This window comes from Toxotes jaculatrix, chromosome 12 (genome assembly GCF_017976425.1).
Source record: "Toxotes jaculatrix isolate fToxJac2 chromosome 12, fToxJac2.pri, whole genome shotgun sequence".
Lineage (NCBI taxonomy): Eukaryota > Metazoa > Chordata > Actinopteri > Toxotidae > Toxotes > Toxotes jaculatrix.
In genome coordinates this window covers 12,299,872-12,321,364 of record NC_054405.1, presented here as the reverse complement: position 1 = coordinate 12,321,364, position 21,493 = coordinate 12,299,872, and the positions used below count along the sequence as shown (strand labels likewise).

The following is a 21,493-nucleotide window of genomic DNA, read 5'->3' as shown; positions in this document are numbered from 1 at the left end:
GATAATGTTCATGCTACAATAACAGGCTGATGTCTGTGGCTGTGTGGAGGTTTTCAGGGTTTTGGACTGAAAGATAGTGTTGAGAGTTAGAAAAAAAAAAGGTGACATCATAAAAGTGTTGTCCATGAAACCAAATACAAGCGCAGACATGATATGGTTCAACTGCATTTCATAGGCCATTGGTCAAAGAATAGGCGAAAAGTTGGCAGCTGATTGGAAGTTAGGACAACAAACAAATCCAAACATGCTGAAGCAGGAAAGGAATCTGGCAGGCAGCAGGACATTCATACAGATAACAAGGGAGGTAAGGACAAACTAATCCAAAAGGCAAACATCATTCAGAACCCCAGAACCGGTCCAGCAAGCACTGAGCACAGGAAAAGCAGAGGACTGCTCAGGGAGACTGCCAGGAGGTTGGACAGACTGGCAGAACCACTTGGAAAGGAGTCAAATGAAACAGCCTGAACTGCAGACACAGGTGGGACTGCTCAGGATGGCAGCTCACAAGCTTGGAGAGACTCATGGAACAGCTTCAGAGGACAGCCTGATGGCAGGAGTAATGGAAAATGGCTCAGGAGAGGATGTCTTAAGACAAACATACAGATCCGCAAGATCAGGTTGATGACACTCAGGGGATGGCCGCAGGACGATCACGCTTGGAAAAGGAGCTACAACACTGAGGCTGAGAATATAGATGACTTGGGCAGAGAACTGAGGTGGAGTAACTTGAGCAAAGGTGAAGAAAAGGCAGGCTGAAAAACAGATGTTCATTGTAAGAGGAAAAAGGCTGAATATATACAGAGAGATTAAAGAAAACAGACTAGGGTTGAAATACTGACAGTTATCAGGGATCCTTGCCAAAATCATTCTCTTTTTTCCAGAGTAAATACTTGCAGAAAACAAACTTATAGAAAATTTTTAGCATGTGTATGCTTGTGTGTTCAAGTACCAAAGAATACAGATGTCTTCTCCAAATCGCTGACACCAGAGCAGACATCAACAGACAGAGCATCGAGTGCATAAAATAGCTCTAACCTCTAAACAAAATGTCCAAGAACAATGATCCCCTGTCTCAAACTGCCAAAAATGGTTGCACGCTATGTATCATTCTTCATGGTAATGAACCGCGGGTCATCATTGTGTGCTCATACCATGTGGCATACATGTACTGAACAATAAGAAACATTACAAGAATAGCAACATAAATGACAGTATAAAACATTTCATTGTCCGCAGTCATACGTTAGTAATAAATTCAGTTTACCTTAGAACAGGGACGCAAAAGACAGTGGGATGGAAAACACGGGCTCAGGATCAGATTCAGAGGGAAATTAATTTTGGTTCAGGCAGGGAAACCAACTGACAGACTCAGGCTATGAGATGCAGTTTCATAAAAACAGAAACAGGACAGGGCTTTGACACACGAGCGAGATCTGACTGATGGAGACATCACAGGTGACACCTGAAAGTGATTTAGCAGTGTCAGCATTAGGGCATACATCTGTGTGCTGAACAGTGGTTTACCCTGTTTGTGATTACTACACTTCTGATTGATTGATGTTCCTGTTTTGGAATTAGGTTGTTGATTCCCATCTGTTATGCCTTTTGGCTTGCTGTACCTGTATGGCTGCATGAATGTAATTAGTACATTCCCACAGTATTTACCTGGCACATCAGCCTGACACTTCTAAATAAATCTGTTTCGGGACAGTCACTAATCACAGTTATCCACTTCACAAGCTGATGCCACTCCTATAATAAAACACTGATGATGATTAGCAGACATTGCTTTTGGTAAAACATCAAGCAAAGTAGTCTACTGGTTAGAGGTGCATGTAATAAAGACAAGACAGCCCAAGCTGCAAAGAATTTGACTTTATTTTATATTGACCAAGTTTGTTTTTTAAGAAAACCCTGGAATTTATACAGATGATATGTACAGGTTCAGTCATTCAGTATTCTTGCATGCATGACTTAAAGTACAAAAAGCTCGTGGACATGAGTTTGAATTTTCTCAGCAGTGTAGTATTTAGACATAACTCACTTTCACTGTTTTCTTTGGATGAAATGATGAGTGTTAAATCATAACAAGCTAAATTCTTGATATCTGTTGTGGCACATGAACCAGTAACAGATACAGATGTAGTTAGTGCAATGATTTATCACATATACGTTGCGAAATATGAATCAGCACCACTATTTGTAGAAAATGATGCCCCACTTGTCTCCACAATGCAGACATTTCTGAACGTTCATTAACCTTTGTTGCAAGTGAGCTATAAAGGGAGTGTCCCGTAAAACTGAAAAGAAAAACATTTTGCACTTTGCTTTTCTTCCAAAGCACGCACAGGTCTCATTAAATACCTTCCGTCGACCTGTTTATTCGTTTTAATTTATTAGTTTAATAATAAAGAACTGGACAGAAGTGTTCTTGAGGTAAAACACTATGTTCACAAAAGACAACAAACCCATTAATGTTTAAAAAATGACAATCGGCTACAACTTTTGACCAACAGGAGTTTGGCATACTGTACAATTTCAACCTCCTCCAAGCAGAGCAAACCTTTTAAAGGATAGATTCTCCTTTTTTCTTCAAACAGCACTCACATGATAGAATTATCAGTCTCTGCAATCATTCCTCCAGTTCATATCGGCCCAGAAGTTTGATAGGATTCCAGTGTAAGTGATGAGGGACAATTAATGTAAATAAAAAACTACTTCATTAAGTTCAGCCAAAGTTAATAAAAGCCTTCCGGAGTCAAGGAGTTAGAACAAATCAAGAGGGAATCTTAAAGTTACAGTGTTTTCATTACCAGATTAAGTTTTCATGTCGTGAGTCTGTCCTTTGAAAAAAAGGACTAAAGGCTTAGCAACTCCTGCTAAACACACAATTCACACAGTATGTGGAAACATGGGATTTCTGGCTGCGTGTGCGTGTGCGTGTGCGTGTGTGTGCGTGTGCGTGTGTGGATGTCTTTCATCATAAAAGAGATCCATTGTTAGATACCTGTCTAATTGTGTTAATAGATGCCAGTATAATCTTTTTTTTTTTTTGCTGTAGGCTGGAATAAAATGATGCCTTCATGATTTGGCACTGGGTTCATTTACAGTAGAAGTGATGAATGAAAGGGCAACATGACCTACAGCAGTGTTCGCAGGTAAAACAAGAGTAAGGCATCAGTGTGGTGACATACTGTATGACCACACAGGTACACTGTGTACCTGTGTGGTCATACACAGGTACACTGTGTACAAACAGAACAGAAGTTACAGGTTCTGGCCTGCACAGAGAATAAAAGAAAGCGAGGAAAGGTCCCACAATGACACTGTACTGCATTGGACTATTAAGTAAGGGTGTATAACAAATATTTAATCTTAATTGGAATTCTAAGGGCTGATTAACTGCAACCTGCATGTACCAGCATGTGTGTGAAGTGATGGGGGGGATTAACGCTAAAGGCAATTAGAAAGAATTAAAATGGAGACGTCCAATCCAACTGGATAAATACTGAAAGGGAGACATAACATGCCCCAGAGTTGCGTGTCACTATGGAGATTAGAAAAAAAAAACAAAAACAAAAACAGACACAAGATGTGAGTCATGTCTAGCACTTCCACCAGTGTCCTTACAGGTTTGTGATGAAAGGCAGATGTAAACTGCCACTGTAGGACAAAGCACTTTCAGGGTGTGATGCAATTCCCAGCTAGTGAATTCACCACACCTTATGGCAGATTGAATGTTTCTGCAAGGATGATAAAAGTTAAAGGTTTACAGTCTTTCTGGCACTAACTGATGGTAATACTTGGTTCAGGATGTTCCTCAGCAGATCTCATTTCAAGCCGGTCGTGGGACTTTTCCCATGACACACAATGCACCTTTATCTGAAAGTCAAAACAGTCAGATAACAATTATGACAAAATATTCACTTTCTTTCTTCTGTGCCTCGACTCATTGCTCAGTTACAAAGTCGAACTCCTTTTGTTTCAGTTTTTCACTTGTTTTTTTACCCCAAAGATTAATTAACTGCATGTCATCTGGAAAACTCAAGATAAATGTGGAGTGACATGAGACAGAAGTGCATACATAGAGTAATTTATGGCAGTAAGTTCACATCATTTTAGGCATCTGGAACCATTTTTAACTTTTCATCAGAAAAGCATTGAAATCTAAACATGGAAAATTTGACACAGCAAACCCGAGGTAGGTTACACATTTTCATTCTCTTTGAACCTGCAATTTTAGCCCAATGAGCCATCTGGTGGTAAAGTCTTTCCCGTGTGACTCTTCCAGTTCAGATACAGCCATCCAGGGTCTATAATGCTGACATAGCGCTGTGTGCTACAATTTTGAGTTTATTTTTTTAATTATACGCTAGTGTTTCACAATAAATCAACATTTCATGAGGTGATAAATGAATATGTTCAGTAGTTGCTGTTCTAAGATGCAGTCCACTGTTACACATGATATAAAGTGTTATTGTTTTCCTATGGAGGTTTATATAGATATGTGTGTATCCTATAAAAAGCTGCTCATTTGATAAATATATGTTAGCCATGACCATAAAAGATGATTTGTCTGCAGCAGCAAAAAAAAAAAAAGAAAAACAAAGTGTAATGGACAGCAGGTATTTCCAGATGCAAACTCTTTCTGGGTGATTTCATTCACTGTGTGATAACTTGCACGTTTTAAACTTGAGACCTGATAAACTGGAAGCCCTGTATAATTTTGTATATCTGTGGTATCTGTTCTTCGGAAAATGGCGTCACATGGTTAGACAATGCAGCCCATTCAGAGGAAACAGAGGTTCTCATGAACAGTATTCAAATTGGAACATCTGACCACAGGACATACAAGTGACAGTTGTCCAACCTGTGAGGAGCAAAGCCAAAACAGTAAAAAAAAAAAAAAAAGCAAAAAAAAAAAAAAGCTGATTCGTGTCCATCAGCACAGAGTCAGTGAATCAAACCTCAGGTACAGTTCTGTCAGTAGACCTCCACACACTTGTTTAATATTGAGCACTGAACTCTCCTCCAGTTTGGCAGCCAATCAGAATTTGTGTAAAACAAAATCTAAAGCATCTAAAGCAGAGATAATTTCTGAAACTACAATTCATGGGATAACAAGGTAAAAAAAAAAAAAAAGACAGATTAATCTCATAAACCTAAAATAATTAAAGATACCCCTCCTCTAAGGCACAATATGTCAGGTTTTTGGATGTTACAATGCTGTTTGACATGATGACACAAGAAAAACTTTTTGCAGTTTTTGCAAAAAATAACTCGCTACATCTTTACTTGGCATCAAAACTCAGCTCCATCAGCCTAGCTGAACTAGCAAAGCCTGTGCCATAGTCAGAGATCATTTAATTAATATTCAATTGATGTCACCTCAATATATCCTCGAAGTATCAACACATCACAGGGTATTAAATCCTCAACTTCTCTTCAAAGGTGCATTTTTAAATATAGTGTTCTCTCTGGCCATTTGAGAATTGGAGCATGAAATTCTTAAGTTTGATTCACACACATTGTTATGTACCATTTGGTCCAAAAATTCAGTGACTCAGTGGGAATTAATTTTAAAATGAATGATGCACCACAGCCACCTCATGGAACCCAAAAAGTCAAGACTCACATGCCAACCACCTAACAAGAAGACTTTGCCCTGCAGAAAAACCAAATCATTAAGAAGGAACTAATGATACGCCTATTTAAAATGCAATAGGCTAAGTAAACAGGGTTGGTTAAAATTAGCTGATGACAATTCTGCGACGCTGTCGCTCCTGTGAACACAATCAGCTCTTGCACAACATTTACAACAGAAATAAGCCTACCATATGCTGAGATATTTCCTGCTGTCAACACTGTTGTCAGCTCTGTTGACATACAGTGTGCAAATATTTGTTTTGAACTTCCACAGAGCCTGTTCCCATGATATGCCGGTGTCGCCCTTTTTAAAAAACCTACATGAAGAAAACATGAGATCAGCCACACCTTAACAGCTAGTCAGGGTTAAGACGCAGAGAGTAACAACATATAAATATAAAAACAAGTGAATAAATACATAAATAATTTCATTTCCCTGAAATAATAAATTGTATTAGAAACCACATACAGCAGGATGAGGTGGCAGCAAGATAAAACCATGCCGTGTGTGGAAGGTTTGCAGGAGTGCTTACCTCTGAGCAGCACTGACCCACTTTCCGATCCAGAGGCCCATCACTCAGACCCCTTCCACTCACAAACACATACCGTATAAAGATGTTTCATCTGAGTAACAAAATCCTAACTGCTATGTGTAAACACGTTTCATCTGAGTAACAAAATCCTAACTTCTTTGTATATAGCAAGGAAAACAAATGCACTGAACTGAAGCAATAACTGGCAATGTCTGGGAAGAAAGTACAAAACCTTTAGAAAAGTAAGAATACTATTTTTCAAAAACAGACACCTTTCATGTACACTGGCGGAAAAAAATGCTACGAAACAGGACCTTCATGCTTTTGGCAACAGTCAAGCATGTTCTCACAGTGGTCGTATGTCACAATCCCTGGTGCATGCAGGACCGCATTGAGAAGGAGCTTCGGTACAGAGTTGCACATGACTTGAACAGTGGTTTAAAGTTGTCGAAACCACACCTGTGTTTGAAAAAGGGCAGAATGCCTACTGTGGCGTGGCTTCCCTAAAGTCACCACATCTAGAACTAGGCGATCCTCCATCAAAAAGCAGAGGAGATGTAATTGCTCCAGTGCAGTACCTGGCAAATAAATCAACACAATTTATGAATCAGGCTTGGCTGCTGGAGAAAAGAAAAATGGTACAGTCTGATGCAAACCGTGTAACAAACAGAAAGCTGATCAATTCAAAAATTACACCAAAAAAGAAAAGAAACTCAAGAGTGTAAGAACCACTTGAGGTCAGTCAGTGGTTTGGGGTTAAGAGGCCAGCGTGCAGCTTGGGCCTCTTCAAGTGAGTCACATGACTGTCATCTCCTCACTGCCGATGTGTCCAGCACCTGCATGGAAATGTCGTCAGGACTGGCACTTGCAGGCTCAATGATCACTGAGCGTGTTAAGAGGGATGTACAGGTCTTTCTACAGACCCTTTTTCTTGTCTGTCTCTCCTTGAGCAAAGTCCACACACATACAGGATTCTCCCAGTAACTAGAACAGGATACAAATGAAAAGGTGATGGACAGGAAGTGGGTGGCAGCTGACATCATATGAGAAGACAGAGGTATTTCAGCCTCCTGTCTCCTGTTTCAGTCAGACGGAAGCAGACTCCCAAAAACCCACCGCCCACTGGGTCCTCACCCCGCGGGGCTCTCTGGTCCCTGGCGAAAGGGTGTGGGTTTTGGCTGGGGACAGGGGTTGGCTGGATGACTGCAGGTTGGATGCAACATTCGGGCTTGTGTCAAACAGCTGACAGTTGTGTGGGCTTCAATGTGGGCAGATCCAGCAGAGCCTGGACAGTCACACCCACCTTCACCAGGCCGCGCTCCTCTAGGATGTGATGAGGCAGACAGAGCTTGTCCTGAGTTAGCAAAGAGACTTCTTTAGTCAGTCACAGTAAAAAAAAAAAAAAAGGTTGGGTTCACACAGCTGCTCCTCTCCCTCATTATTTAACAGGTTACTTCACCCCCATTAGAACAGCCACTGCATTACAGGTGATTGAGAACAGTTAACCAAGCAGATATTTTTTATGAGCTGAGGTTTTGAGATATTCATCACTGAGATTTCTATCTGTGATTGTCAAGATCACAGATCCCGTATTTTGTTTAATTAAAAGACTACGATACCAAATATGATTAATAGGTTTTCTTGAGAAATCCTTGGACATTCTCAAGAATCTTTGCGGTTGACTAAAGTTGACATTCTGAACTCCAGTAACAGCACGAGGCTTGATTCACTGTAACACAAATTTTACAGACCATTTATCAAAGGACTGGTTTACTCCAAACAAATACAAAAAACATGATTTCCTGCTTTTGTCAGTAATGTTTGACTTGTCAGAACTGTCATGCAGATTGTTTTGCTGGAGCGACTTTTGAGAGTCTTGTCTCTCTGAGTAAATGATATGCCATTGGCCATTGGTATTGGGTGAAGGCAGAAATCTCAACTCCTGGGAAAACCTACATCAAAACTATGGAAGAATAAAAAAGATGAATGATTCCGAACTTATATGCAACTACTTCATAAGCTGAAATTGAAATTTGCTCCCATACATAACTATCCATATTGGTTAAAACCACTCAGGGTAAAAACGTGTTGTAATTTGTGTGGGATGACGCATTTGTTTGGGGATAATTTTAGTTGCACGCTTAAGAGTGGCTCTTATCTAGATCTCCACAAGTATCTACTACAGTATGATATGTAAGTACCTGTTTTGCGGCAGAAATTTGTAGAAATTTCCCATCACTGGGAGGCTCAGCTAAACCAGACGAGTGAGCGTGCATGAATTAACTTGTAGAGATTTACTCAGTCATTACTGTGGGTTTGTAATTTGTGTCCCCGAGCTCAAAGCTTATATTGATAGGTCGCAAATCTTGATAAAAACATAAAAGAATCGAGAAATCGAAAACATATCGTAAGTAATGCATGACAGAGAATAATAACGTGTCATTGATGTTATTACCTGTGGAACACCCATCTTCTTACAGGCATCCAAGAAGTTCTCCACATTCCTACGGCATTTAGCCATGCTAAGCTTTGGCTGGAAGCCAGAATATCAATCATGTTAGCAATTAAAATCAGAACAAGCAAAAACAGATTATGAGGGTGTCAGGTTGTCAGGTCATGTAGACAGCCATATATGTAACTGACATTACACGGGAAAAATAATAAAATAAAAATAAATAAATAAATAAAATAAATTTTAAAAAATAGAATAGAAAAGCTCCTTTGTTTGATGAGGGTATTATAATAGGAGCCTTTTGAGGGTTTTAATGTGCTTACCACTGCAGGCGACGGTACATGGATGCTGGCTACAGACCGAGGACAAATGTGATTGGCTAAATGGCAAAGGACAACCCCATCCATCAGAGCAGCTCCAACGTCATCTGGGAGCAACACCTTCAGCCTGGACTCAATATTCTACAAACACATGAACAATGGCCTCATTACATTACCATCCTCCAACAAAAGTGCATTTTTGGTTGAGAAAGGTGTTTGTGATTTCTTTTGATTTTTATTGAAGTATTCAACTTGAGTTCCGTCTCCTCTGTCCTATATTTACCAGGAATCATTTTCAACACAACTGTCTGCTGCAATGGTGGTAGTCTGTGTCTATTTTGCACCTCTAAATGGAAATAAAATGAAATACATTTTGCAGAAGCCCAAACAAAGCTATGACACCTTTTCCCCCTAAAATTGATGCAGCCCATTAGCAAATATGGACAAACATAATTTGACTGTTTGACTCCAAAAAACAGCTGCAAATAAACACCACAACCGCTGTCTTGTTGTTGGTGAACAAAGGGTTGTTCTGTTGCCTAATGATGTTTTCTAAATGTGAAACTCTGGTCCATGATTTCTGTTCCTTTTCTGAAACCCGTCTGCTTCTGTCTGGCGTGAATTGTAGTCTCCATCCTGAACATTTTCCTCTGAGAACAAAGTACTGTTGTTTCTCACCAGACGTGACAATGATTTTATTAAGACTGAAAGTCCATTCTTGACCTCGAAAACAGTCGACCAATGTTTCCAAGGTCAGGAATAAAGTTCATATCCAAACCTTTAAGCCAATGGCGATGAGTAGACCTTGAAATGTTCAGAAAAATAGAATAATCAACATAAATAGAGCCCCAGCTGCTGGTGAAAGTGGCTGGTTTGCCAGTAAAGGGCATGTCTGCTCTATTCAGGGGAAGAACTGCCAGTGCATGCCCTGCGTTCCTTTAGTTCTTTCATCTCAGCCCTGGAACACACTCCCACTTTGAGTCCTTGTCCTTTAGCACTAAATCACGTGTCTCTATTATTCTCTACTTGTCTTTGTCTGCAAAATACTTGAGAAATGCTGTTTTGTAAAGTCCTTCAGGTATCTCAAGGCATCTGAACCTTGAACGTCACATACAAGATGAAGTCAAGAACATCAGTCACTGGTGTAATAACATCTTGTTGTTCCAAACTGGGTGGGTTCAGATGGGCATGCTGCCCATCTGTACACTTTGTGTTGTATTTCATAGGTGATGAGTGGGGTATAATATCTGTGGCAAGTGAGGACAGGTTGCAGCCACTGCCACTGACCTGCTGATACGGGTCTCCATGGGGTGCAGCTTCCTCTGCATAATCAACAATGTCCCAAAAAGCATTCTTTGGTCTCTCCTGGAAGAAAAGCTCCTGTCTGTGTTTTGCTTAACAGTCTGGGTCACCTTTGAATTTTATCTTCAAGCTGGTATCTATCTTCTTTAGTTACCTCTGACTTAAAGCCAAGGGCAGTGCACTCTTCGCACATAGTTTAGGTGTGTCTGACAGTCTCTAACTTGCTGCTGAGGGTTTGATTCTCCTCTGTTTCTTTACAGACACTTTGTAAACAAACCCTGTGTTTTTCTCGAGGAATTCACACCAGGATGCAGGCTAAGAAGGCTAGACTGCGTTAATAATAATGCGATAAGTCTTGTTATTCAGCTTATTGTGCCTGATTCACTGAAATGTTGTCCTCTTCTTGTAGGAAAAGATTGGACCATCAGTGACAAGGCTGTTACTAATTTCTGGCCAGTTGAGCATCCTAATCTCCATCCATAGCTGTCCATTGTTTATTCAAACTTTCCATTATTGGGTCCCATTTTCAATTTCATGTTGCAAATACAGTGAAATACTATTCAATCTTCCTAGAAAAAAAGATGTTATGGTCCACATAGAAATAACTGACATAATTACAGTAAGACGCAATGTCACATAGAACATATCTTGACAGTTCAAACTTCAACCAATCACAGCGCTGTGGCTGGAAATGACAGTGTTTTCGGTAATTAATATTATTATTAAGTATGTATGTTTATGGTATCCTGTGGAGTTTTTGATTTCTAGTATTGCTAAGGCGCCGCAGTTTTTTAAATGAGTGGGACCCTGTTTTGTTTTTGTCATGCACATGCATGAAGATACACATGGGTTAAACAATACCGTACACAGTCCTGCCAATGGTTTCACACTGTTCTACTGAACAGCACTGTGCCGAGATGTTCAGCAGTGCACCATCAAAGACAAGGAAGAAGATGAAGACTGTTTGCATGGATGTAAACAATTCCTTAACTTGACTCAGCTGCTGCTGATACACGCTATATAGCACAGACTTGTTGCTTTCAACACTGCTTTCCGTACACTAATGAGCGCCACAGAAACTACTGGGGAGCTTGATGGTTTCCAGTGGATATTACTCCTGATTCCTGCTGCCTGCATGCAGACGTTTGTGACACTTACTGCTGCAGTTTGGTTAAGTTACAGTAAGTATTAGCCTATTAGTGTTAATGATTGTTTTGCATTTAAATACTTTATCATCTCCAGGTCATTTCTTATTTCTGCTACTGTCATAATTCAACATAAATACGAGTTGATAGGGTTTTGTTTATTTACTATAAAAGAACACAAGCAGCAACACAATATCAGTGTAGTAAAATTACTTCTTGATTTTGTAATTTATCAGCTTTATTTAACCTGCAGCTAGAAGGTTGGTAGTTTTCAGTGGGCAGATATGTAAATTTAGCAATGAAACCGATTCTGTTGCAGCAGCAACGTGGTTTACGAGGCGTCACGGACAGGCAGCAAGTGAAAGCTGAGAACCTTAAGTACTATATGCTGTGCTGTCTGAGTATACTATGACTCAACATGAAACTGCATGGCATTGTGACATTTCTGTGTTGCTAAATGAGAACAAAGAAAACACACAATTCTCAGAAGATTTGATTTAAGTGTCACTTGCTGAAATGTATAAACACTGGAACAAAAGCAGGATCTGACAGGCTTTGGCATCTGAATGACTCAATGCTTTGTGCAAAAGGCATAAACAAGCTGTGCGGCTTCTGACCTGCCGTAAGAGTCCTATCTGTTCCATTTCCTCTCTCAAGTGCTCCATCTTCCTCCTCATGGTGAAACTGGGGTCTGTTGAGCTGTACTCCTGACGGCTTCCTCTGGTGAAGGCTGGGGAAAAAAATGATATGAAGTGAACTGTTCTAAATTTACAGCACAGTGAAATTCACAGAGAAAGCAGAAAGTCCTAGAGATAGCTACTATCCTAGCAGGTCAACACTGAGCCCCCTGCGGTCTGCTTCAGGTCAGTGCAAAGACAGGTGTGCACATTCCACCAGAAAAATTGGACAAATAAAATTTAGTCTTGTGAGGCCAAGAATCAAATCCACCACATGTCTGATGACATCCAAGCAACACATCTAGATATTATCTCTGCTATCAGTAAAAAGACGACACCACCACAATACAAAGCTACATTGTACAGAAAAAAATATCATTACATCTTTACCACTGTGGTTTAAAGACACTGTCAGGGCATGTCTCACAAATGATTCTCTTATCTTTATTATTTTTTACTGCGGTATACTGTAGGTGAGGACAATTCCCACATCTCTTGATGAAATGTTTCTTCTCTCACAAAGTTTTAATAGGGCAGCCAGCTCAAATCTGTTATTTGCTAAAGCTATAATGTAAATCAGCAATGAGGCAAGCAAACATCTAGGAATTCTTAATGCACAAAAACTAAATATATTAGAGCACCCAAATATAACTAATCAGGAAAAGATAAATAATGATCATGTTCCTCCTTGTCCCGCTGATATAAAACAGATTAGCAGTTCTTCAGAAACCTTCCCCACTTCCAGAGAAAGTACGCTGGGACTCCACCTAAAAAACATCTTGGCTTCATGCGAAGAGGATAGTGTTCACTTCACAGATATGAGCCCTAGGTTAAAATGGAACACTGCCTGAGTGTTTGTGTAAGCCAACTGCTCCCAATAAAGGCTCATTAAGCATGTTTCTCTGAACTGAGGGCATTCTAAGTAAAAGAGACTGTTTTATAGTCACCGACATAGCAAAGGCATGGGGAGGAAATTATTCAAGTATCTTTTGCAATTTAACAATTTTTATTTTTTACTTCTGGATTTATCAAGTCTCAGGGGTTTACATCCTTTCAAATCTCTATTTCACTATTATCTTCTCAAATCAATTCAAAAGAGATGATAGAAATGGACATGAACTTGGCTTGGCATGCATTCCCTCACGTTCACGCACAAGTTAGATCATACGTTTCCACCACAGACTGAAAAGATGTGGCTGTCTATTTATAAAGTTCCCTGATTATCACTGCAAAGAAAAGGAAAGACACTGAGCCATAAAGTAGACAATGGTGTTAAAACAACAAGCATTGTGTATTACCTGATCTGGGCTTCAGTCCAAACACTGTCAAAGTGGTGCTGAAATCAGTGTTACGCAAGCCCTCCTGGAAAGAAAACATTAATTAATGTCAGAAAAGAGTTTTATAATATCACTGAAAGATGTTGTGAGATGATAAGATATTTGGATTTTTGTCCACACGGGATGTTTCTCACACCCACCTCGCAGTCATCATTGCCACTGGAGTTTTTCCGTGAACTCTGACACTTGTACTGCAGAAGGAAAACAGGTTCTTTTTATTATATACTACAAATTGTTTTGTTTCTTTTCTCTTTATGTTCAACAGTTGGACAGGTGTTTGACTGCTGATGAAAATCTGATGTGTATTTTACTCAGTAGATAACAATCTTGACAATTTCAGTGAGATGATATTGGTAAAAGAATGACCAATAATCATCATACAATCTTTTGCGATGTTATGTTTGATTAAAATGACTGTTAAAATCAATCTTTCCTGAGAAAACCTGGGGCTTTCTCAAGGATCTTTGTGGTTACCTGATGCACTACAGAACACACCTGCACATCACTTTTCAAAGGGTCAGCTCACCTATCTTTTCTCACGCCAGTGATTATATCTAGCACTGCAGGTTTTATTGGCTAAAGTTTTGGGATGTCTGCCATGGAAACTAATGAGCCAGAATTTCATCTAGGACGATTAATAAGGTTAGTTCTGCTTTCATTTTACCAACCACAAATGCAACAGCTGCGGTCATGGTGACATGTGCACACTCATACCTTTAGATAATCTTTTCTCAGGTACTTGTTTCTCCTGCGCTCTTCATTCTGATTGAGAACAGGCGGGACTTCGGGCCATTTTGGCTCTGAATCTGACTGATTGGTCTTCAGGCTGCCATCAAAGGAGCAGGAAGAAGAAGGCTGTAAAAGCAGACAGTTAACATTAAATCATTCTCTGCATCCTCCAGAGAGAAATCATCACATGAGAAATGAGAGACACAAAGAGTTTGTACCTGTCCACTTAGCACTGACGCTCCACTACTTCCTTCATCCAAAGATGCACTAGAATAAAGACACAACAACTTTTTATTTTTACAGGTCTAAGGAGAAGATACTCCATACATACAGTACTTAATTAATTTCATGCAGTTCGCAGTAAACAGAAATAAATCAAATTAACATTTGGCGAGTCCACCCTTAGAACAGCACCTATTCTCCTGGGAGCACTTGCACACAGTTTCTCAAGGCACTTGGCCGGTAGGTTGTTCCAAGGATCTTGAAGAACTTGCCAGAGTTCTCATGTGAATTTAGGCTGTTTCAGTCTTCTGTCTCTTCATGCAATCCCACACTGACTCCATGATGTTGAGACCAGAGCTCTGTTTGGGCCAGAACACCTGTTGCAGGACTTCTTGTTGACGTGCCTAAGAACGAATCTATGACCAACTGCACCCCTCCTGATGGTACTGCATGATGGATCAGAATCTGCCTGTACTTTTCAGCATTGACAAATCCACTAATGCTCAATCCTTTAATTCATTTGCAGATATGCAGCCCAAAAACGAACCTCCATCATGCTTCACTGTTGCTCGCAGACACTTCTTGTTGCTCTCTTTAGCCCCCTCTGCAAACAAACCATCCTCTGTTGTAGCCAAATGTTTCCAAATGTGGCTCTGGAGCACATGCTGTCATTTATCTGCACACAAGCTCTTATGTTTTCTGATACATCCAACAGAGTATTTCAGCTAGACATACTGGAATTGGAGGATGTGGGTGGAACACACTGCTGAGTATCATCTGCATAACAACGACATTGGATTTTATGCTTGTAGATGACATGACCTAGGAGGAGCATATAGATTGAAAATAATAAAGGTCCCTTGGATAGAGGATAGACCAGAGGTGTCAAACCTGTTCCACAAAGGGCCGTGTGGCTGCAGGTTTTTGTTCCAACCAAGCAGCAGCACACCAGACTTGACTCATTTAATCAACTGATCTCAGTCTTCAGACAGTTGATTGGTCAAACTGTGTGTTCTTGATTGGTTGGAACAAAAACCTGCAGCCACACGGCCCTTTGTGGAACAGGTTTGACACCTATGGGATAGACCCTTGTGGAGTGCCTCAAGTGAGATGGGCTGAGGAAGAATTTTTCTGGGGACAGATCTATGTGGAGAATGGTATTCTTAGTATTGAAAGAAGTAATCATCTTGTCATTAATTTTAATCAGTCTGCTGATATTTCAAAATGAGCTGCTTACTGTTAAAATTGTTGCTCACATCATCAATGTTGGGATAGTGTTCAGTGGGACATGGGTGAGAAGAGGCTATAAAGCACTAGCAAACTCAGAGTTAAAAATGAGGGATCTAATAAGAGCAGATGGTTTTGGAATAGCATGGATTGTGGAGAATTAAAATCCACAGCTAGACCCAACGAGAACACTAAATCATTCACAAACTGCATAAAATCAAATGACTCAGCCAGACTCATTAAATCAACAGAGAAAGAGTAGGAGGGGCAGCAAACATGAATGTTGAAATCTCCTAATAAAATAATATTATCATACCACTGAGTGATGAGAGATAGGAGTTCAGAAAATTTTGCAAAGAAACCACAGCTCTGTTTTGAGTGTCTCACAATAATCAAAAAACAAAGAACCTTGTTGCTAGCAGGGGGGGAGTTGTAGCTTTCAGCAGTGAGGATCACTTCCGAGTTCAAAAAGCTGCAGTTCCTCGGCTGCAGTCCTCGCAGTCATCATTCTGGCTCCAGAAGTGAGCAATTCTCGATTGACCGCCATGTTAAAATAGCCAACTTTACAGCCTAAAAAAAATTTTACATCCTGGTAGGCTACATTTTTTGTTTTTGGTCTCTATTGATAGTTTCCACCTCCGTGGGCACTGTGGAGGCGGGTGAATTTTTTTGTACTACAACCGTTTTAGTGTTAGGCTTAAAATTCCTACGTAAATAAGGGCGTGGTTACGTTGAGTGACAGCCCATAGCCAGGTACTGGCAGTTAGCTCTTTGCTAAAGCATCGGCTGGGCTAGGCGGCTACCTCCAGCGGTTGACGGGCTGCAGTGTCCGTGTTTATTTGCCAATGTTCGGATAGGTTTTTGTGACAGTATGGCTTGTTGTAGTGTAGACTGTACTAGCCGACCGTCGAAGGAGTCTGTGTTGCAGTTTTTTCGGTAAGTAAATTTCTCACTATTTTACCTGGATGTTTGCGCTAATTAGCATGTGTTAGCATACTTTGCCGCTGGCTTATGACTTATTTGCCGATTTATGGTCGCTGCTGATACAGATAGAGGACCGGAGCAGCTAATGTTAGGAACACTTGTGGTATGTTCCGTGCTCTCAGAGTCCGTTTATTGCGGGAGTACTAGGCTACAATTTTATTTCGTCTCATTTTTCTGTTTAAAAAGTTGGACATTGCATGGACTGAGCAGCTCCGTCAGTAAGCGGCTGCTGTTGTTTGTGTGCTGCTGTAACTGTAAGTGGATAGTGGATGGAGGCAGCGGTGAAAGCCGGTAAATATTAAATATTGCTCCGAGCTAAGTGGGCGGGTTCTCGGCCGGCTGACCGCGGCTGACCCGTAGAGTAACGGCCTCTCCGCCAAATATGGAAAGTACATTCCCACTAAAGTCCAAGATGGCGCAGCTCAAATGCCCATGGTTTGGTCACGAAACCGACTCCCCGAAACCAGTGGGTGACGTCACGGGTGCTACGTCCATGTTTTATACAGTCTATGGTTGTTAGTTAAAAAACAAAATTTAATGAGGTGGGAGAGACAGCGAGCCCACCACCCCTCCTCTCTAGTCTTGGCAGGATAGAATAAGCAATACTGGTGGTGGTTAGCCAGGTCTCTGTGATCGTGGAACACACAACTGTTATGTTACCTGATAAAATCTTGACAGATAACAGTCTTAAAGGACGGAGACCAAACATTTAAAAGGCACATTTTAAAATAGGAAGTAACAGGTGGAATGTGGGAAGCCAGGGTGACAGCAGAGAGCTGAACAGAGTCCAGAATAGGTCTAAACCAGATTGAAATGAGATTTCTACTGACAACTGAGTGTTCTTTTTTATTCTTAAAATTTAAATTAGCCCTGTGCAGTCTGGATGTGTTATTGATCAACACAGTAATTACAAAGGGACTGTCTGCAGATATATTTGTTAGTCAAATTAATTAGGTAATGCTTCCCTCACATTAGACAAAAATTGCTTCACCCCATGTCTGGACAGATGAATGTCATCTCTTTTTAAGTAAATGTTCTTCCTTCCAGAATGAAAAGTGTTCAACAAAATAATAACCAGCAGCAAGAGATAAAGTCTGGAGCCAGAAATTCAACTTATTAAGGCAGCTAAAGCATTTGGATCTCTTCCTCAAGCTAGGATTTGGACCAGACAGAATCCAGATTTTTCCAAGGCTCTCAACAGTGGGCACTACTGACTTGAGCTTGTGGTGGAGTTTAGCCAGGTGCCTCATCATGACTTAATTGGTGCCCAGGTGTAAAATCACAGTGTGCACAGTGGGATGCAAGTCTGTAATAGCAGGGGCTTGTTCGATCATATCAACCACCTTAAAACTAGAGGAATTACAGTAACCCTGGATTGTAGCCATAAACTGCTGAAATATAATGGAGGCATTGACTTATTGCACAGCGTAACAGCAGAAAACATTATGTAGAATGATATCAGCATTGAGAGCTGAATATATGTATTCATTCAGCCTGCAAGCCTGCATCCTTGAGCCTGCAAGACAGAACTGACAGTCTGGTAGTGTGTGTGTGTGCATGGGCGTATGTGTGTGTATTAAAGGGAATTGAGGAGTCTGACAGCCTGTGAAAAGAAGCTCTGGCAGAGCTTGGCAGTCTTGCATTGCATGCTGCGGTAGCGTTTGCCTGAGGGCAGAAGGGTAAACAGTCCGTGGGAGGGGTGGTTAGAGTCTCTGGAGATTCTGGTGGCTCTGCTCAGGCAGCATTTTCTATACAAGGAGGCACTGCCCCTGAGGGGACTTCTGGTCTGAGGCAGTGCAGCTGCCATACCAGACAGAGATACTGCTGGACAGGACGCTCTCTATGGTGCCTTTTGTAGAATGTGGTGAGGACAGGGGGAGGGTTTGCTCTCCTCATTTGTCACAGGAGGTGCAGATGAAGCTGGGCTCTCTTAACAAGACAGGTGGTGTTTGTAGTCCACATCATATGATCTGTGATGTGCACCCCCGGGAACTGACTCTGAGAGAAGTGGAGTTTGTACTGTATGGTTCTTCTAATCATCTCCTTCATCTTGTTGACATAGAGCGACATGTTGGTGTTGAAGAGTTGATTGATGCCCTCCCTGTGGGATGAGTCATCATCACTGCTGATGAGACATACAAATATGGTGTCATCCACAGACTTGAGGATGTGGTTTGAGTTGAGGCATCAAGCTGAACAGCAAAGGGCTCAAAACATAACCCTGTGTGGGAACCCATGTGTTCAAGACAATGGTCTCATTAGTATTTTTCCCAACTTGTACTGACTGGGTTCGGTGTATGAGGATCTGTCTGATGACCAGTTCCACGGAGGGGTGTTCCAGACCCAGTGGGCTAAGTTTCCTGATCAGGCGCTCAGGGACGGCTGTGTTGAAGAAGGAGCTGAAGTCAACGAAGAGCACCTGCACATAACTGTTCTTATTCTCCAGATGTGTCAGGCTCACACGAAGGTGAGGGGGACAACCGCTGAACTCAGGGTGCTGTTGAAGATGTCTGTGAGGACACGTGTTAGTTAATCCACAAATTCCTGAGCACATGCCCTGGAGTATTGTCTGGACCTGCAGCTTTCTGTAGATGAGTGTACAAAGGCCCCACTAGTTTCTGCCAGTTCTGAGCTGATTGTGCTGCTGGACATCTTCCGACTGTGAACAGGAGTGAGCTTGATGTATCTTTTGTTTGGCCGACCACTGCATTTTACAGTCCTCAGAAATGCCGTTTCTTTCCCATTTCTTAATGCTCCTGCAGAAGGGACAGCTGTTCTTGCTGATGCAGGATGACCACTTTGCATATTAAGCTATGCTCATTCTTGCCTTGGTGTTTTTCATTTTAGATGAAACTGTTACTCCACCTTTTTCAACCTCACCTTTTAAGTCTGTCTGTCTCTCCCTCAGTATAATTCGCCCTACACAGCTTTTCCTGTTTCAGTAAAGGATTTTTTAGTTTAACCAACATTTAACCAACATATTGTCATTAGCACCTGTTTGGTACTGGATTGTTTTATAATGCACTGGACTGATATGGCTACAAGTTCCTTTATGTGGAAGGCGACCTGTTTGTTACTCTCTTTAACAGTAAATACAAATATCTCTCTGGAATATTTCACTCTTTGCAAAAGGAATGGCCTATTGACTCACTAATGCAGAAAATAACCATCTTATGTTTTTGTGAAACGTAAAGTGTATAAAGCATTTGCACAGAAATGCCAGACACATGAGAGGCTGCTGTTTTTTTTTCTGTTTTATATCATTTCAAATATAATATTAAGTTTTTGATCATTTGTCAGAAAGATTTAATCTTCCATGACTGGAATGAATTTTTAATGTTGTTGAGATTTCTCCATACAACTGCATATAAGTATGGTTTGCTCATTGTTCTGCAACAGACTGTAAAGCGCTCCCATGGGTGGTGATACCCATCGGAGAGATCACAGACGCCTGCTTGAGAATGTTTACCATAAACGCTGCTGGAGAAGAGCATTATCAAGCATGCGTCACACATGGACGTTTTTTTTACTCTCCTCCCATTTGGCAGGCACTACAGGAGCCTCTGCTCCCGCATCAGCATGCTCAGGAAGAGCTTCTGCCCTGAGGCTGTGGCAGTGCTTCACATCAGCACTTCACTTCACAGCACTGTGCATTATTGCACTCATTACTGCATGTGTTTCAGTACTTTTATATTTGCACTGCTCATTCTTGCACAAGCCGAACTTCTCACGTTGTTCAGATCACTGTTATTTATATTGTGCATGCAACCAGCTGTGCATATTTTGTTTATACTGTACATACAACATTTGCACAACCCTTTCCAACTCTGTTCACTTCACCTCTATGTACACTATATCGTATTTAATGTATTATACATACATAATAATCTGTATATATGTTGCTCTCCAAAGTCAGTAACACTGTACATACTGTAAGATATAGCACCATTTATGCTGTAAGTACTTACTTATACCTACACTTATCTGTAAATACAATTCTTTGGCACATCTGGTTTGATGCCAACTGTATTTCATTGGCTTTGTACCTCCACTCTGAACGTGTGGTGGTATAGTATATGTGATTCAGTATGTACCTTCGAGCGGTCTGAGGAGGAGGTCTTGGTTTGCTGCTGGAGCTTCCAGAGTGACTCAGGAACCTGCAGACAGAAAGAGATTCAGATTCAGATACGGTGCTGTATTTATACGATAACTGTTAAAATGACAATGACTCGTGTCACCCAATACGTTAAAATTTCCCCAAAGGTGAATTTGTTTACACATAGAGCTGGCATGAAAAAAGTGAAACAACTGGGCTGAGTCAAATTCAACAGAAATGTCACAAGTGGTGCAACAAAAGGAAACTAATCTGCACAATGGATGGATTTAAGAGCTGTCTGTTTATGGGCTGGGCTTCCTTTTGCAGGAGTATTGATTTATACAACAATCATCAACGCTTGCATAAACCAGCTCATGGAAAAAGTAAGCCAGCTCCACTTCTAAGAGGGAAATATTTTTATATATTTATTGAAAAGAAAGTTCATCATACTCACTCACATATGATAAAAAAAAGACCCTAATGAAAATAGTATGAAAATGTGTGTTTCTAATGGCATTAATTATGTACTGTACTTGTTGAGGTGGATAAAGAAACACACCAGAGACTGGCTGTGTTGGCATGTTTGAACAGTAATATTCTATCAAGTGAGGCATAAAAAATTCGGCCCCCTCTACCTGTGTGCCCGGCCAGTCACTCTCCGTCGGTGAATAAGACTCTCTGCTCTGCAAATTAAGGATCGTCGTCTAGAAGCCATAAATCAAATATGCAGCAGGCCAGTCAAGTAGTCAGGAGAAAGCAGGGAACAAGAAAAAATCAGGGAAGGATAAGAGTAAACAGAGAGAAGGTGATGTAATGCTGAAAA

General features: G+C 40.8%; 1 protein-coding gene across 2 annotated transcripts in view; it reads right to left on the bottom strand.

Moving 5' to 3' along the window:
• Nucleotides 1-1,875: 1,875 nt before the first annotated feature.
• Nucleotides 1,876-21,493, bottom strand: part of lrch2 (leucine-rich repeats and calponin homology (CH) domain containing 2) — a 32,867-nt gene continuing 13,249 nt past the window's right edge. The window contains exons 12-21 of one of the 2 annotated variants that reach the window (XM_041051418.1): nucleotides 21,306-21,374; nucleotides 20,669-20,731; nucleotides 14,360-14,408; nucleotides 14,127-14,267; nucleotides 13,553-13,603; nucleotides 13,374-13,437; nucleotides 12,016-12,128; nucleotides 8,955-9,092; nucleotides 8,635-8,712; nucleotides 1,876-7,533 (exon numbers count right to left, since the gene is read on the bottom strand). In XM_041051418.1, the coding sequence (XP_040907352.1) occupies nucleotides 7,414-7,533; nucleotides 8,635-8,712; nucleotides 8,955-9,092; nucleotides 12,016-12,128; nucleotides 13,374-13,437; nucleotides 13,553-13,603; nucleotides 14,127-14,267; nucleotides 14,360-14,408; nucleotides 20,669-20,731; nucleotides 21,306-21,374 (886 nt within the window). In that variant the 3' untranslated portion in view covers nucleotides 1,876-7,413. The remainder of the gene's footprint in view (nucleotides 7,534-8,634; nucleotides 8,713-8,954; nucleotides 9,093-12,015; nucleotides 12,129-13,373; nucleotides 13,438-13,552; nucleotides 13,604-14,126; nucleotides 14,268-14,359; nucleotides 14,409-20,668; nucleotides 20,732-21,305; nucleotides 21,375-21,493) is intronic. The other variant, XM_041051419.1, reaches the window with a different exon arrangement.